Source organism: Lissotriton helveticus, chromosome 2_1, assembly GCF_964261635.1.
Source record: "Lissotriton helveticus chromosome 2_1, aLisHel1.1, whole genome shotgun sequence".
NCBI classification, from domain to species: Eukaryota; Metazoa; Chordata; class Amphibia; order Caudata; family Salamandridae; genus Lissotriton; species Lissotriton helveticus.
In genome coordinates, this window is record NC_136059.1 from 624,970,329 (window position 1) to 624,988,155 (window position 17,827).

The window sequence follows — 17,827 nt, forward strand, 5'->3', positions numbered from 1 at the left end:
CATAACTCAGTGGTGAAGTTGAAGTTTTAATAAAAATTAAGGCAAATGAACGTTTAAAACATTGCCTTTTTCCTGTCAAAAACTCCTGGAGGCAAATTTGCATTAGCCCTCCAACTGTAGCTCAGCTAGAGAAGTCAAATCAGAGGGGCCCAGTCAGGCAGGCACCACACAGAGGGGCATATTATCAAGACAGGCGATAAAATTATCGAAGTTTTAGCGGCAGAAAACTGCCGCTAAAACGGCGATAACGGGCTTGATAATATGCTCTATCAAATTTCAATTGAAGCCCATGTTAAATGTGAAGGACATCTAACATGGGCTTCAATTGGAATTCCATAGAGCATATTATCAAGCCCATAATCGCCATTTTAGCGGCAGTTTTCTGCCACTAAATCGGCGATAATTTTATCATCTGTCTTGATAATATGCCCCAGAGTGAGGAGAAACTGCCTCCATAATTTATTTGAAGTGACCAAGTAGGAGGGCACTGTTTATTACAGTTGCCAGGCTTCTGGGTAGGCACACATGTTCTGCACACGGGGAGGGTTTCTTCATCTTGGATTTTGAAACTGAGGGGCACTTTGAGATTGTTTACAGAAGGACACACAAGAGCAGCTGCAAACGTTTGGTAGGGTTACTCCTGGGAACGTTTGTGCCATTGGTTTGGGGAGATTCAGTAGTCACCCCTTCCTTCCCCACTAGTTAGTGGCAGGTAAAATTTTAGCATCCTCAGGCACCTTCAGGGGAACTCTTTCTGGACCTACACAAGAACAGAAGAGGACTGGACTTGCCGTCATGACTTAAGATGAGCCCTGAAGGACTTGCTTATCCTTGCACCCAGGACAAAGATGTGATCTTGAAGGGTCGGTTTGCTGACCTGTGCACACTACAGAGCCACAAAGAGGTGAATTGCCAAGCTGACAAGTGTCAACTGTACTAACTACAGAAAACAAGTGTCCCCTTATCTGAGATTCGCTGAAGCAGCAAATCCCACTCAAGTTGAACAAAGAGTGAAGGTATCTGGCCTCATGGAACTCTGTGCCAAATATAGCTACAGCCTTGAACTGCTGGAGGATTCTGAGCTCCAAAAAAGAATTAAATCTGTAAATAAAAATCTAAAATGGTCAAAGGAGCCATAAGTAGCTACCCGGCAGGAGAACTTCCCTGAACTTTAAATTTCTCCCACTCTAAGATGTTTCCACCAACTTCAGCTGGACCTCGACCAATGCTTACCTGACTTATGAGGACTTCCATGGACATAGCCTGCTGCCTGACCCTGCTGAATGATTTTGACTTTCAGAAAATTGACTAAGTCCCAAGATAAAACTTCTGACCAGGTTGAACCTGGATGCTGTATTCAACCTGCGCTCCATAACTGTTGCCATGAAATTGCACCTAGTCCCTAGTCTACCAAGACCATTGACTACCACTGGTGTTGGTGAATTTTTGTGCTATTTTCCCATAAATCTTTAAAACTTCAAATTCCCATTTCCCCTATTGGATTTTGTAATTTTCGTGGTAGTTCGTTAATTAAATTATGCTCTATTTTGCTAAATAGTAGCATGATTTTTATAATGTTGTGTTTTTTACTTTTCAATTGTTTGGTAATTTTAAATGATTTACACATTTTCTCTACGTTAAGCCTGGCTTCTCTCTGTCATAGTTACCAGGCTATTTGGACCTAACAAGACAGTGACTTTATGATGTATGATGGACCTCAATCTATCCCATCTGATATACCACTTTCTCACAAGTAGTTGGCCTCAAGGGACAGGACATTATGAGCAGGTGTTGGGCTACAGACCTGAAAACATAACACTTCTACTGAGGCAAATGCAGCAGTGGTTGCATTTTCATAAGCACTTGTTGCTGAGTTTGGCTAACAAAAAAAGAAAGCTTGAAATGTAGGTTATCCACATTGTTCAACATGTAACAATACTATTTTCAGGGCAAACACTCCAACTCTTTCGAAAGTTCTCTCTCAAGCCAACAAGGAGCAATGCAAACAGTCAATGCTGAAAAGGCACTTAGATAGCTGCTTCCAAAAACAAATGACCAATGTGCTTTCAAGACTTTCTGTAAATACAAATCAAAGAGGTTTCTTTTATTAAACTGTATCTTCTGATTCCACCTGCCATCCCTTCATATGTGTCGGGACCTCAGTGCCCTCAACTCTTTCTTTACCCATATCCCTGATACACACTTACAGAGCTGCTCCTGGGGAAATGCAAATAGTAAATGCTTGATTGGCGCCACTCTTTTCAACCTCACCCCCAGACAGTAATATGATTATGAGACAAGAAGGCAGTACAATAAAATACAAAGCTAAATATTTTGTATACTTTTGTATGCCTCAAGAAATGTATGTTTTGTATTTCTGGATCACATTTCAAATAAATGCATCGTGTGGCCTTGTGAAGAAAAGCAAGATTCACTTTGGGAAATGCTGATGATATGGCCAGCACAGAAGCACACTGGCCATCTAGTAGTATCTCTCTGTCTACATACCAAGTTACACACTCACAGGTAGCAGACAAGCAGTGATGACAGAGGCACAAAAGTCTGGCACCCCTCTTTGGTTGGTTCAGCGCTGTTGGTTACTTGCATCACTATTCCTCAAAGTGATAGCAATCTTGAAAATATACTACTAATCCATGATGGCTACCACATTCAGCACTGGTCCTGGATGTCGTGCAGATTCTGAAAACTTAACAGTGTTCCAAGATGACTGCCACGCTTAACACCAGTACCCTGCCATTAGCAGCCAGTTCCCGGACCAGCAGAGTGGGTGACTACCAGCGGTGTACTGATTGGGCTCTTACATCTGCAAACCAGTCGTTTGCAGTGACTGACGAGAGACGCTTGCCTCAGGTGTGATTCTGTAGACAGACTCCTGTTACAAGCACCAGTAAGCTCAGAATCCATGAAACATCAAATGTTAAGAGCAAGAGTTCATTCTCCAAGTGTCCGTGATGTGACCAGATTCAAATTATGAATGGCATTTCAAGCAATTAATGACTGGAGGGGGTTGACCGAAAACAGATAATGGCTAAAAGCTGCTGACCGAAGGGCCTTCTCTATGTAATATTTTTCTTCTTTGCATTACATGTGGCATATACTACAGTTGTCTTTAGCCAGACCTAACACAAGATCTAACAAGCAGCTAAAGGTATCTCTAAGCAGACCAAGAATTAAGAAATGGTTTAGAAGACATTTCTATGATGTGGCAGCTTAGATCCAAACCAGCCAACTAAAAAGCCACACACAAGGTGCAAAAAGATACCTGAAATGCAATTGAGGTTGGGAGGTGAGGTTTTAAATGTCACCATGTGGGATTACATTGGAGCATCCGTTTAGATAATGTCAAAGTGGCTTAAAACTGGGGCAAATTTGAGAGACGTTCAAAAGAAATGCTGGAGTAAAAAGCACAACCGTGGAACTTGGTGTGAGACAGTACAAATCACAGGTTAAATCTTGCCAAAATGATGTTGTGTGGTTATGAAAGGGGCATGTCCAGATGACTATAGACAAGTAAGGCATAAGGTCAGAAATGAAGTCCTTCGAGAACATTATAAATTAGTCAGATGTGCATAGAAATTATTAATGAAACGTGTTAGATGATAAGAGAGAGTCATGCACACTCATTATGAAAGTTCTACGGGAAATATTTTAATTTGGAAGGCAGCAACTGTCGACAGAATCACCAAATTCGCACGTATCGGAAAACAAAGATCTCACGCAGATGTTGAGAATCATCTCACATGACTACAAACTCGACTTCAAAACGATTCAAAGACACAAAAATATGTTTCACTGTTCGTTTGGATCAAATGTTTTATTGTTTTCTCATAATGCCTTTATTGTTTGCCTTTAGGTTTTCCAAATAACATCTCTTGTGAAATGTAAATAAAACTAACAGAAATATTAAATATGTTTAATGTTCTTTTATAGATACAATAACAATTAAAAGGATAATGGGAAATCAAGCTGATAGGTTGTACAGTATTTGTCTGACCAGCAGTTCATGGGTGTAACTGCCCTGAGTAGATGCGAAATGGCCCTGGGGTTTGAGAACAGCGCAGTGAATCTAATGGAGGGAAATATGACACATCACAGGCTGCAGTCATTTAAATGTGAAACAGCGCGTTGGAATGGTTGACGTGTTTGTTCATGACTAGCATGATACATAGTGTTTGATGAACAATAAAACGTTCACTGGCTTTAAGACATCTAGCTGTACTTACTGGTGTGGAAGAGCACCTGGTTTCCACCTGAGCCTTTTCATTAGGAAATGTAATCAAACCCTGTTTTGAAGCGAACTGTGTTCTAATATAAACATTTTGAAATACACCCCATTATAGTTTAAATATTAGGTGCTTTAAAAAAATTCTCACTGAAATCTGTGACAAGACAATATTTCAAAATGGAAGATCTATGCTAATTGCAGTCTTATCAGATATGGTAAATGTGCTCATAAAGGACTTGGTACCAAATAACCTCCAACATGCAATAAATAAATGCAAACTTCAGGCAAGTTTCTATGTTTTCTCGCTAACATTGTTGACTGGTCATTTTGTAAATGTGAAAATAGAAGTGCAGCACCAGAAACATGTCCCATGCATTGATCTCAGAGCACAGCAGATATTGATGAAATCTAGTGACATCATTGGTTTCTAGCGCCTACTGACTCCTGAATGTCTCAAACCAAGCACTCAGCACCACTACAGTGGTGGAGACTTTCAATCTGGGATCAGCAGTCAGTGGTGTGCAAGGTAATTTTAATTCCCTAGGTTAGAGATGAAACACTGAAACTGTGGGGGCAACATTAAACTAAAACACCCTAGGAAACAAACAGTATCATGTGAGCGTCTTTGTAAGACATTGCCATCATCAAGCTTTTGCATGCCCCATTCCTGAAACTATACTTTTGTTTGGGTGGATGCCTCTTGCACATGTTATGGCTAAAGCTTCTTTACATATACTTTTCAACAAAATTATATTAATTTATCATATCTATGGAATGATACCTTTACAAACCCAATCCCCCATATCCCACCCCATCCCCGCCCACAAAAAAACAAATGACTTGGACATATGAAAATGACTTTTTACAGTGAGTAAAAAAGTTTATCACAGTTTTGGTAACTTGCATGAGTTCATACTGAAAAGAAATCTTTCACATGTTCTTAATGATTTTGTTTTTAATACTGTTGTGCTTTAAGGTACGTTCCGTTTTATGCTCTAAAGCAATAGACACCATACAACTTGTGCTTTTTGTCTGGGAAGCCTACAAATCGAATAGCGGCTTCGTCAGGGCTGCAGCGTCTCCGTGGTCTGGAGATTGGGTAGCGCACACTGCCGTCAGCCAGCCAGCCAGCATCGCAGCGGTCGTAGCCCAGGAGTTTCCATGCCGCGAACATCTGGCCCACTTTAGCAATCTGAGATCCATCATTCAGGCAAGCCTGGACCGCTTCATCGTAGGTCAGCTTTGTGTGGTGGATCAGGTAATAGAAACGCCCTGGGAGAAAAAAAGGGAGAGGAAATAGGCTATTAAAATGGATACCGGCTATTTAATGGTCTTCCAGCATTGCTAAATATTCAGGAGAGGTCCGTGCAGGTAAGAGCGGTGGGGCTTTTTCAACAGATCAAGACGAGGGAAAATGTATTATTTATTTCATTTTGCCTGTTGTCGTCAGTCAAATCCCCCCACACACCGCTCTTACCTGCCAGGCCCACTCCTGTAAATAATTTAATTGTAATTTCCTTGATATACAAGCAGAACGTTCCCCAAATCTTTTCAATAATCGACAGACTTATGGTCATCACAGTCTTAGATGGCTTATAACAGATATTTAACACATCAAATAATATCTTTCTATGCAGGGGTGTAAACAGATTCATCAAATGTAGCATGTGTACATTAAAATTTTGCCCAACTTGTAAAGTAAGACTTGCATATCATTTTCTATGGATGTCTTGAGAAATTTAAGAGTTCAATATACAGCACTGACTCCATAGAAAAAGGGTTATGCATGGGAACAAAATCATAAAGGGAAATTATATTATTTTCAGAAGAAAAATATAACTTGTATATATATGAAAATAGCAGAAAATATTTAGTTACAATCAAATAGATGATTATGAAAACTGAGAATACGCAACTTTGGAAACACACACACAGGGGATATTTTAACGTGCACATTTGCAATACAGACAGATCAGATGTTAATGGCGTATGCAGAAAAGAGGGGCTTAGGGTATCCATGAATTCAACATGAACTGAGCACCACTTCATGCTCTATGTGGAAATTCTTTTGGTTCAGTGGACTTCATGACACTGTGGGTCTCATTGTAAGTGCCCCTACAGTTCCAGTAAGGTAACTTGAGTTACTGACCTCATCAGAATTACAAGTTCCGCAGGAACACCATGGATATAATGCCACTGGGCATTTCACCTGCTGAAAGCTTAAGGGCCTGATTACGAGTTTGACCTTGTGGGAGTGGGCCGTCACACACCGCCCCTCTCCCACGTCTCCAAACACGGCAGCCACCTGCCCACCAGATTACGAGTGAAATCATGGTCTGGTGGGCGGGCAGCATGGTGGCACTCTGGTGTTGCAGTAAAAAGGCTCAAATGTGATCCTTAATACTGCACCATGACGGGACCGCCACAGTGCTTTAGAGTACGGCATGGACTATGAACTTCTTGCTGTGCTAGAACTGGGGGTGCATGCACACAGAGGGGGCACACCATGTTTACATGCACCAACAAGCATGGGAAAGGGGGGCAGAGTAGGGTGCCCTTTTGTTCCTGACTGCCAGCAGTTTCATGGAGCAAGAACCTCATGAGACCGCTGGTGGTCAGGAAACTCATAATATGTATGGCGGTGCCACAGAGGCACTGCCAGCCACCACCAAGAATGAGGTTCCCTGGCAATTGCAGCAGGCCAATGGCGGTCCAACTTCCCAAGTTGTAATATGGCAGTCGGACCGCCGGCGTGGTGGTGGTTGGATCACCACCACCTGCACCACCATAAGTTTGGCGGTCCACAGAGCGCCAAACTCATAATCAGGCCCTAAATGTCAGGATGAAAGTCTGACAACAAATGGGAACTTATTTAAAAAAAACGGCCTGAGACTGCTCTAGCAGGTGCACAAAGAGACTGCAATACACTGTGCACACACCGTGCATCATGCTGCAGATATGAGTGCTTGATGTTTAGCATATGTTTTGTATTGGAAGTTACCCTTTAAATACAAAACCTTCTGCCTAGACAAGTTCTTTTTATTGATTACCAGGCATAGTTTAAAACTGCTGTTACAAAAATTAATCTTAATATACACCTCATGTCTCACAGCACATTGAGTTAAACATGACATCAGTACATTTCTTACAGTCATTTTGGTAGAGAATTATAAGCAATATCTCTCCTTCATCCACCTCAGTCAGAGTTCACATCAGACGTCGACAGAGGCGGAGTACAGATGTAGCCTCTATACTTATTCTAAGCTCCCCATATTCGCTCCCACTTTTTGGGGCACCCTCGGTGCACGTACGTTGCCTTTTCTGCCACCATGGCACCGTCCATGTCCTGCACCAGTCATAGTGTGTCGGAGAGGAATGTGGCCCCCAATATTTAGCTATATTAAGCTTGGCGAACATCATTCCCAGCATCACCCAGTCCTGTGTTGCGCAATTTAGATCAGTGGGCACCCAGATTTTCAGGAGGCATCTTTTGGGTTCCGGCAGAACCTGAACTCCACCCACCTGAGTAATGGTTTGCATCACTGCTGCCCAGTTGTACTCTATATGTGGGCACTTCCATAGTGTGTGATAAATGTTACCCTCCACCCAACATGTCCACAGGCAAAGCACATTATCTGCCCCTCCTGTGTAAGGTCACTCTGGTACAGTAAGTACGATGGAGTATTCTCAGTTGCACCAGTCTCAATTTTGAGGGTATCGCTACTTTGCACAGAGACGAGAGTGCTTCCTGCCAGTCTATGTTGTCTAGTTCTTCAGGATCATTGGCCCATTTTTGGCAAAGAGGTTCCATGGGATCTGTTAGATTGTTAACAAGTTTACGGTAAGTGAGGGAAATGGCCTTCCTGTCCATATAAACTGTTAATAGCCTGTCCTCTAAAGGGGAGGCCTCTGGAAGTATGGTGTCACGGGGTATGACTGCCTTGAGTGCATGCCTGATTTTTTTTGTATCTGAATGTTTCTGAGGGTGCCATTCGTATTGCTCCTGGAGGTGAGCGAAGGAAGCCACCTCTCCCTTGACCCACAGATCACCCACCATCGATATGCCGATAGCGTTCCACAACTTGAATCCTTTACTATTACTGAGTCTTACCAGTCACTGTGTTTCCCAGAGTGGGGTGAGCTGGGTTATAACACCCTCCCATTCTGGTTTTCTGTTTTCAAATTTGAACTGTGTGTGCCTTGGGCCCAATCAATAGTGCATTCTATTTTTTGGTGTATAGTGCCCTCATTATTTCTCCCTCCCCCAACCCTTGTCTGTCCACATTAAACGCGGGATCTGTTTGTGGGGTGTGATTCCATTGATTTCGTACCATCAGTTGGGAAGCACAATAATATAGTTGTGCATTTGGAAGTGCTATGCCGCCATCATACCAGCTCTTTACCAATTTATTCATGGTAATGCGGGCCTTTTTTCTTTTGTGCCAGAGAAAATTTGACACCTCCGCCATTATTGCGTCAAAGTAACTTAGCGGAATATGGAACAGGGCATTCTGCAGGGCTTAGAGAAACCTAGGGAGCGTTATCATCTTAAATAGTGCAGCTTTCCCAAGCAGTGTCAATGGCAGGGACTGCCAGTGCTCCTCATCTCACTGAAGTCTTTCCAGAGATGGCATAAAGTTTTTTTCAGTGAATTCTTCTGGGAACAGTGTGATGTGGATTCACAGGTACTTAAAACTTCCCTTTGTTATTTGTAAACTACACCCCTTTGGGAGTTGTAATGGTGGGCCATGAAGAACATATAGGATCAACTTGGTCAAATTGATGGTGTAGCCAGAAAATCACAGATATTCAGGACTGCCTGGATGGATTTTTTAGGAGATGCCATATACAGCAGCACATTATCAGTGTATAATGATAACTGGTCCTCCCATCCCTCCGCCCAATGGAGCCCTCGGATAGTCGGATCCCACCTGATCCATGCTGCCAGTAGCTCCAGAATGAGGGCAAATAGGAGCGGTGAGAGGCGTCACCCTTGACGTGTCCTGCGTCCCAGAGGAAAGTCCTCTGATATGGGACCATTTGCCATCATGTGGGCTAGGGGTTTTGCCTAGACAATTTTTAAAACATTTCACACATCTGTATGGTACCGCACACAGAAAATGAGTACCCTGTATTGAGAAATAAATATATTTCTCCCGCTTTTCACCTATCTCAACAAGGTGCTATGTTTTGTCGCAAAGTCTTGTCTAATAATTTTAATACATTGGTTTTTGTGTCAAAAAACTTGGATGCTTGTACTGAAAAGCCCAAGTACCACCAATGTAATGTCCCCTTCATGCAACGTGGTGTAAAGTAGCAGAACACTTTATTTGCAAATGAAAAAGGACACTTTCCATCACAAAAAAGGCTACGTCACTTTGCATGACTTTGCAGCAGAACAGTCTTTTCATAGTCACCACATTTTTCTTTCTTGCAGCTTGGACTAGTATATTTGACTGAGCAGTTTGAGGTTGTAAAGCACCTTTCATTGGATATGCTCTATCCTTTAAAACATGGTAACAGTGGTTAATTCTGCTTAGCATTCCTTTCTCTTTATTAAGATCACAGAAATATGGTGTAAAATGTGCCAATAGTGTAACGATCTCATTTCGCATATGAGTCTTAGTGCACCATTACAGTACTAGCATGTGTCTTTAAAAACAAGGGGGCAGATTTACAAGCCCCTTGCGCCACGTTTACGCTGCTGTTGCGTCACGCAAGGCGGCGTAAACGTGGCGCATCCCTACGAGGCATTTACAACGTGACGCATCTATGGAGATGCGTCACGGTGTAAGGCCCTGCGCCACATGAAACCTGCGTCAGGTTTCATGTAGGCGTTCCGGTGCAGGGGGGGGCGTTCCGTCGCAGGAACGCCCCTGAAAAGTGACTCAGTGAAATCTACAAGATTTCACTGAGTCACTTTCCCAACGCTGATGCGTCAAAACCCTGTGCCTGCTTGAAGCAGGTGTAAGGCTTGAAGCACCACGTTAAAGATAGGGCAAGTTGGAAAAGTGCTGGAGTTGCGTGCCGCACGCAACACAACTTCAGCACTGCGCCAACTTTACACCCAAGATGCGACACGCATGTGTTCATTCCTGCGCCATGGTGCACCGCATTGTAAATGCAGCGCATCATGGGTGGTGCAAGGATGAACTTGCGTGCCGTATCTTTCCTGGCGCATCTCTGCCGATTTGCAGAGATGCGTCAGGCAACGTAAATCTGCCTCAAGGTTTCGAGCTGACTTGGCCAGCCTCAACAGCTGCAGCCTAAACCTGCAGACAGTACATGTGAAAAGAAACTGTTTTACACAAGTCAGATTTGACATGAACTGGGCCATTTACAATCATTGTCGTGGGGCCCTCTTGGCTGGGCGAATAATGTGTAAACTTTAGGCAGGCTGCATATGGAATTAGAATTCTTCCACAATGACAAGGCTCAGAGTATTCTCTGTTCAGGCCACCGAAGACCTTTGTTTCCCATCAAAAAGACGTTCTTGGGAATAGTCATACCTATTGTAGGGTGGAGTATGGAAGGACTTTTGAAATATTCTGAGATCTGCTGCAAAATATATACCCAATTCAATGATGAGCCTGGGTCTTTGCCGAGTATGGTCCAGATATGACTTTTATTGGAGCTGGTATTATTTAACTGAAAATTGAAAAGTCAATAAATCTCAGGTATTTCGTTTTTTTATCTTCCGCTGACAGTTATAAACTCTTACAGGTCCCTTCATCAGATGTGAAATACCTGCAAGGGAAGAACAAAGAACCTCGGCCTGCCAGCAGGTGTCTGGCAGGACGACAGAGAGCGGGTAATTACAGAGCATCAACCAATAGTAGTCTTTGAATTGGAGAGGAGAGAGTGGACGGGGACAGCAGGTTCAACGGTCGTCGTGACCTCTCAGAGTAGCATGTTACTAGGAAACAGAGCTCTGGCAGGAGGCTCGTCTTTGTTGGCAAGGTCCCTCCTGGTCTTGCAGAAGGTGACCCGGGCTATTTTATTAGGGGACTTTCTTCAGTGCAATGGGACAGCCCCTAGGTAGGGGCAAGAAACTCCACATGTAGGCTCTGGGGTTCTGTGAACTTAAAAGTCACCTGGTGCTGCACTACATGAGACGGATATACATTCTGCAAAATATGGTTGTGTGAACTGTGCACTTTGAATACATTCTTGAAATAGGGTTAGTGCCTATTACAAATTCCAAGCCAGTGGCTACTTTTAGAAAGGCTTCCCTCAGGGGCTTTTGAACACAACGGGACTTAAAAAATCAAACAAATAATATTCTGCTCTGTGTCTCCCAGTCGTAAGGACTGAGGTCTTGCTCCTGAAGAAAGAGCAGACCAGTGGATCTGGAACTTTTGAGCTAGCCACCAGAGTCCAATATCTACCACGGATCCTTTTGACCTTTAAAGTTTAAAAATCCACTTCTCCGATTCCCTGATAGTATGTGTATCATTTCAGTCTTATTTTGTTCATTAAAATTGTTTTCTTTTTTTACAAAATCCGTTTTGGTCAAGTCAAATATACTTTTATTTGATTTCAGTTATAAACTCTTACAGGTCCCTTCATCAGATGTGAAATACCTGCAAGGGAAGAATAAAGAACCTTGGCCTGCCAGCAGGTGTCTGGCAGGACGACAGAGAGCGGGTAATTACAGAGCATCAACCAATAGTAGTCTTTGAATTTGAGAGGAGAGAGTGGACAGGGACAGCAGGTTCACTCCGTCGTCGTGACCTTTCAGAGTAGCATGTTACTAGGAAACAGAGCTCTGGCAGGAGGCTCGTATTTGTTGGCAAAGCCCCTCCTGGTCTTGCAAAAGGTGACCTGGGCTATTTTTTTAGTGGACTTTCTTCAGTGCAATAGGAAAGCCCCTAGGTAGGGGCAAGAAACTCCACATGTAGGCTCTGGGGTTCTGTGAACTTAAAAGCCACTTGGTGTGCACTACTTGAGACGGATATACATTCTGCAAAATATGGTTGTGTGAACTGTGCACTTTGGATACATTCTTGAAATAGGGTTAGTGCCTATTACAAATTCCAAGCCAGTGCCTACTTTTAGAATGGCTTCCACTCAGGGCCTTTTGAACACAACAGGACTTAAAAAATCAAAAGAAGAATATTCTGCTCTGTGTCTGCCAGACGTAAATGTAAATGTGGGTGTACTTGTAAAGCGCACTGCGACTCCATGGAGTATCCTGGCACTGAAGACTGCTGGGGAACCCGTCCAGGTTTTCCCTGTGAGATGGTCCCTTTCTGGGTATCTCCAAGGTGAAACCAGGCATCCCCAGCGTCTGTGGGGGGCCGTTGTAGAGATGAGGCAAGCTTAATGCCCAGAGTTGCCGAGTGTGTTTCCTGGTTAGAGTAGGCACCAAGGCGAGAATTATCGAGTCCGTTTTGACTCTGGGCCACAACCCTGCCGCGTCGGGAATTGAACCCTGGTCCCAGGCCGTTCTCTACTTACGGGTCTGCCACCTCTAACCAGTGAGCCACACCACTCCACGTGCATACCGAGGTCTTGCTCCTGAAGAAAGAGCAGACCTGTGGATCTTGAACTTTTGATCTAGCCACCAGAGTCCAATATCTACCACGGATCCTTTTGACTTTTAAAATTTATAAATCCATGTCTCTGATTACCCCGATAGTTTGTGTATCCTTTCAGTCTTATTTTGTTCATTAAAATTGTTTTCTTTTTTTACAAAATCCGTTGTGGAATTTTTTTGATCGATTTCTTTAGATTTTTGTTCATTAGGTGCTGCTTAAGCATGTTAAATACATTTCTCTTCTGAGGTAAGTCCTTTTGCTGTGTGTATAACTATAAGAGAGAAAGCCCGGATTTTTTCACTGAAAGCCGATAGTTTATTAACTTTTTGGAAGTCCATACCTTAATTTCCTTCAATTAATAATTTAGGATCAGACAGTCTTGAAAAGAGTTCTCCCTTTCCTGCTCACACTGAAAAGCACATATGAAAAAGCAAATCAGCAAAAACGAGAAACCATGGTACAGATTTACCAGGAACTGGGTTGAAACTTCTGAAATTTGCTACAAAAGGAGTACTCTTTACTTTTGTAGCACATTTCCAACATTTTTGGAAAGGAACAATTTCTAGAGTCTTAAATGAAGTGCATGAGTTATATATTCCCTTGAGTGCTTAAGTGTAGAAAATCCAATTGCTTGATTTTGATAATTGGATGCAAATAAGTGTTCGTATATTAAACTTATTTACTCATGATGAAAATAGTTTTTTTCACTTGCTGTTCCATATCATCTCTGCTCGATAAAACATGACGATTTTACCTTCCTAATATTATTATTACAGGAAAACGCATTTTCCTTCACATGCAAGGAGTAGACTTGTCTTTTCCCAATCATGTGAAATTAAATGTACATTTTTGGTGAGTATCCATAGCCGGAATGTTCCTTTCTTTTACTGTGAATTGAAGTTCCAGGATAAGCAGCAGTTGTAATAATGTATGGCAATTATGTAGCACATTCCATCTTACTGAAAGTGGTGGCATGTTGCCAAATATCCTGAGTTCAATTACTATCTTGGTTAAAATGTGAATAGAGAAAGTATAATTATTGTGAATATGTATTTACAAAAATATTGCACATATGGCCAGTATGGTGCAAGTGACAACAAAATACAAGCAACACACAGTTAAAGCCCTCATTACAAGTGTCTTATAAATATCCCTTTTATCGCCCCTTGCTCTGGATATACTGTTATCAAGGTTTCAATAATTAGAAGGGGGTTAAATAAAGTGAATTAGAAGATTTGAGAGAATAACATACAGAAATCAAACTTTCATTACAGATTGCCACACGTTTTTCCCCAGTCACTTCCAAACGGTGCCTCCACTGAACTCATAATTCCAATGGACTTAGAAACTCCTGTTACCAGGCTGATCGAATTTAATGGGCCACTCATAATGAGGGCAATACTAAGATAGACAGTTGTGCATGGAGATACACAATTGGAGATATTATTGTATTAATTAATCTCTAAGCAAAGAACCATAGTGCTGCTAGAAGACAAGTATATGTAACATTAAATGCCTAAAATTCAAGTTTGAGGTCACATGTGTATGAATGTGGATTTCAGCCGTGTGAGGGTGTAAGTTGTTTTTCACTGCTGTAAAAGTTATCTTCCCATTGACTAGCACTGGGTTACCTTACCCCATTTATAAATGCTAACTTTAGATTGGGAGCTGATAGAGATATGCTATTTGCACTCAAATTAATTGTAATTTATAAACCTCTTTAATGGTGAAGTAGGATTTTAGATCACAGTTCTGAAAATGCCCCTTTTAGGAAGTCTGGATTTTCTTGTCTCAACCATCTGTGCCTTCTGCCCGTGTCCTGGGTCACATAACTGTGAATTGCTCTGCTGTGCCTCAAAGGGGGCTTATGTGTGGACAGGATGGGCCAGCCTGGCCCATTTACACTTCAAAGGGCTTTGCTACCTTCTGGAGGCAAGCACTTCGAAGTGCAAGTGGGGCAGGTCACAGCTTCACCACCATCCATCCTGGTAGATTTGCCCATCCTGCCTACAGCTAGTCCTCTTTGTGTCACTTTCTTGGAGGAATACACAGTTCCCAGCAGCTAGCCATTTAAGTCATATGACCCTTGACACTGACAGACGGCACAAACGGTTAGGGCAAGAAAATGTAAACTTTCCAAAAGCAACATTTCCAGAATTGTTACTTTAAAACTGACTTACCAATAAAGATGATTTCACATTACTATTCATTTGAGTCTAAACGTCCTCTCTACCTGTTCCAAATCCAAAGTTAGCACTTATTAAATGTAATAAGGTAACCCAGTTTTAGTCAATGGGAGAGATAAGGCGTACAGTGGTGAAAAACAACTCTAGGAGTTTTTCTCTACCAGGACTTGTAACTCAAACCCACTTGTCCTCCCTTTTAAGTATAATGCACCATTCTCCATGAGCCTTTAGGGCATAATCTGGGGGTATTAAAAAGGAAGTTTTAGGCCTGGCAAAAATTGCACACAGGTTGTAATGGCAGGTCCAAGAAATGTTTAAAAAGGTTACTTGAGTGGGTGACATAATAAATGCTGCATGTTATTAGGCCTAGCATCCTTGGCATGGTTCCCCCTGACTTTCTTGCATTCTGAACTTCCAGTTTTGCTGACCTCATTTTTGCTGGCTTTAGGACTCTGGGCACTTTACCACTGATGACCAGGGCTAAAGTGCATGTGCTCTCTACCTTAAACAAGGTAACATTGTCATATCTACAATGAGCAAATTTATTTTGGGAAACAGTTGGATCAACGCAGGCAGAGCCACGTGTATTCCGACAATGCAATCACTACCACGCTTGCCTTAACCACGCATATGCCTTAACCATGCATCTGTGCAGTCTAGCAGCAGGCTGCTGCTGGGCAGAAGCAGGAAGAGGAAGGATCAGGAGAAGATGGGGTGAAGTAAGTGTAGTTGGGGCAGGTTTTGGGAGGTAGTTTGTGAGGGCTGGGGGCGTAGTTTTCAGGGCTGGTGGGTCAGGGTGGTTTTCAGGGCAGGGGTTTCAGGGTAATTTTTAGAACTCTGGGGTGGTCAGGTCGTTTTTAGGGCTTAGGGGAGGCCAGGGTGGTTTGTAGGGCTCGGGGGGGGGATAGGTTTTTAATTAGGAGTTGGGGTTTTAGGCCTCAGGGCAATGGAAGGGGTTGGGGTGGTTTTAGGGACACAGTGGTTGGTTGGGTAGTGTATGTTAAGGGGCAGAGTTTTTGGCCTCAGGGCAGAGGTTGTTTCTTGGGCTTGGAGTAGGGCAGGGTAGTTTTTAGAGCTCAGGGTGGTGGGGGTAGTTTAATAAATTAGGGGTAGGGTTTTAAGCCTCAGGGCAGTGGTTTGGGTAGTTTAAGGGACAGCACAGGGTGGGGAGGTTAGGGTAGTGTATGTGAAGGGGCAGGGTTTTAGGCCTCAGGGCATGGGAAGGGTAATGGGTAATTTTTAGGAATCGTTTTGGGCCTCAAGGTGGTGGGGCAGTTAGGGGGTTTGTAATTGAGGGCTTAGGGCGGGGGTTTAGGGGTCTGAGTAGTGGCGACCTTAGCCATGCATAACCCCTTATCATTCATGCCTCTATCACAAAATTGCATGGTAAAGGCATGCGTGGTTAAGGAATGCATGGTTAAGACACATTTGTGTTTTGAGCTGCGCAGTAGAGGCATGTGTGGTTTAGACGTGTGTGCCTCTATCATACAACCATTTAATTTACTTATAAGTCCCTAGAAAAGTGCACTACATGTGCACAGAGCCTGTTATTAAATTCTACTAGTGGGCCTGTAGCACTCATTATGACACCCACTTCAGTAGCTCTTTAAATATGTATCAGGCCTTCTATTGCAGAGCCACTGTATGCAGTTTAAAACTGCCATGTCGACCTGACAAGTTAATCCTTGTGCCAGGTCCAAAACTTCCTTTTTATTTCATGTAAGTCCCCCCTAGAAGAGGTCCTGGGCAGCCCAAGGGCAGGGTGCAGTTTATTTAAAATGTAGGACATGCACTTTTAAGTTTTACATGTCCTGGTAGTGAAAAACTCTTACATTCGTTTTTCACTACTGCAAGACCTATCTCTCCATAGGTCAACTTTGTGATTACTTTCTTACTTCTTGTATGTGTACTTTCCAATTACAAACCGATGGGAACCCCCAATGTAGTGTCTGTGGATTCACAATTAAATCTCACAACTTTTGGGGAAGTTGGATTTTAAGTAGTAATTCTGAAAATGGCACTTTTAGAAAGTTGGCATTTTCTTGATTTAGCTATTTGGTAACCTCTTTCTGTCTCTGAATACATCTGGGGTGGGTGACAGCTGGCCTTTGTGCTTTCCCTCTTGACAACCACACACAATGGGAGTTTAGGCGTAACTTATGGGCCAATCACATCCTAATGGGCCATACTGGATAGGGTGGGAGGGTGGAGCTGAAACACCTGAACAGGCTGTATCCTGTCCCCACACAACTGGCTACATATTCCCCTGTAGTGATACTGGAGCTAAGGAAGGAAAAACAGGGACTTTGTGCACTTCAAATGCCTCTCTTTGGATTCTCCCCTTCTTCAAATGCACAACTGGGTTGTATTACTGGACCCCTGACACCACCAAGTCAATATATTTCTGGACATGAGGATGTTCTGCCAGGAAGGATGACTGCTGTGCTGCTGAAAAGACGGTCACTCTGCTGGACTCCTGCTCTGTTGACCTGCTGCCTTCTGACGTCCTTGCCTGGGAGTGAGATAGACTGGATCTGCATCTCTGCAACCCAGTACCAAAGTGACTCCAAGGGCTTGCTGGCTTGCCTCCTGTTGGAAATCTCGGGGACATCAAAGACTTTAATCCACTTATCAATAGCACCTGCACTCTGCCATCTGAGTGTCTTGCCCCGATAAAGTGGTGCCAATGCAGTCATGGGTCCTTGGAAGTGGGTATAAAATGCTGCCACTGCCAAAACCCACGCATTGCCGTCATTGCATGCCTCGGAACAGGCGCATCACCCACGACACCGACGCATTGCAGCTGCTGCAAAGACATTGCATCGCCGACTGCGTGGCTCGATGACGGCGCATCA

General features: G+C 43.1%; 1 protein-coding gene across 1 annotated transcript in view; it reads right to left on the reverse strand.

Annotated features, from left to right (window-relative positions):
- Positions 1 to 3,816: 3,816 nt before the first annotated feature.
- The window catches only part of HAPLN1 (hyaluronan and proteoglycan link protein 1), a 354,395-nt gene continuing 340,384 nt past the window's right edge, over positions 3,817 to 17,827 (reverse strand). The window contains exon 5 of the mRNA XM_078675330.1: positions 3,817 to 5,518. Within this exon, the coding sequence (XP_078531456.1) occupies positions 5,235 to 5,518 (284 nt within the window). The 3' untranslated portion in view covers positions 3,817 to 5,234. The remainder of the gene's footprint in view (positions 5,519 to 17,827) is intronic.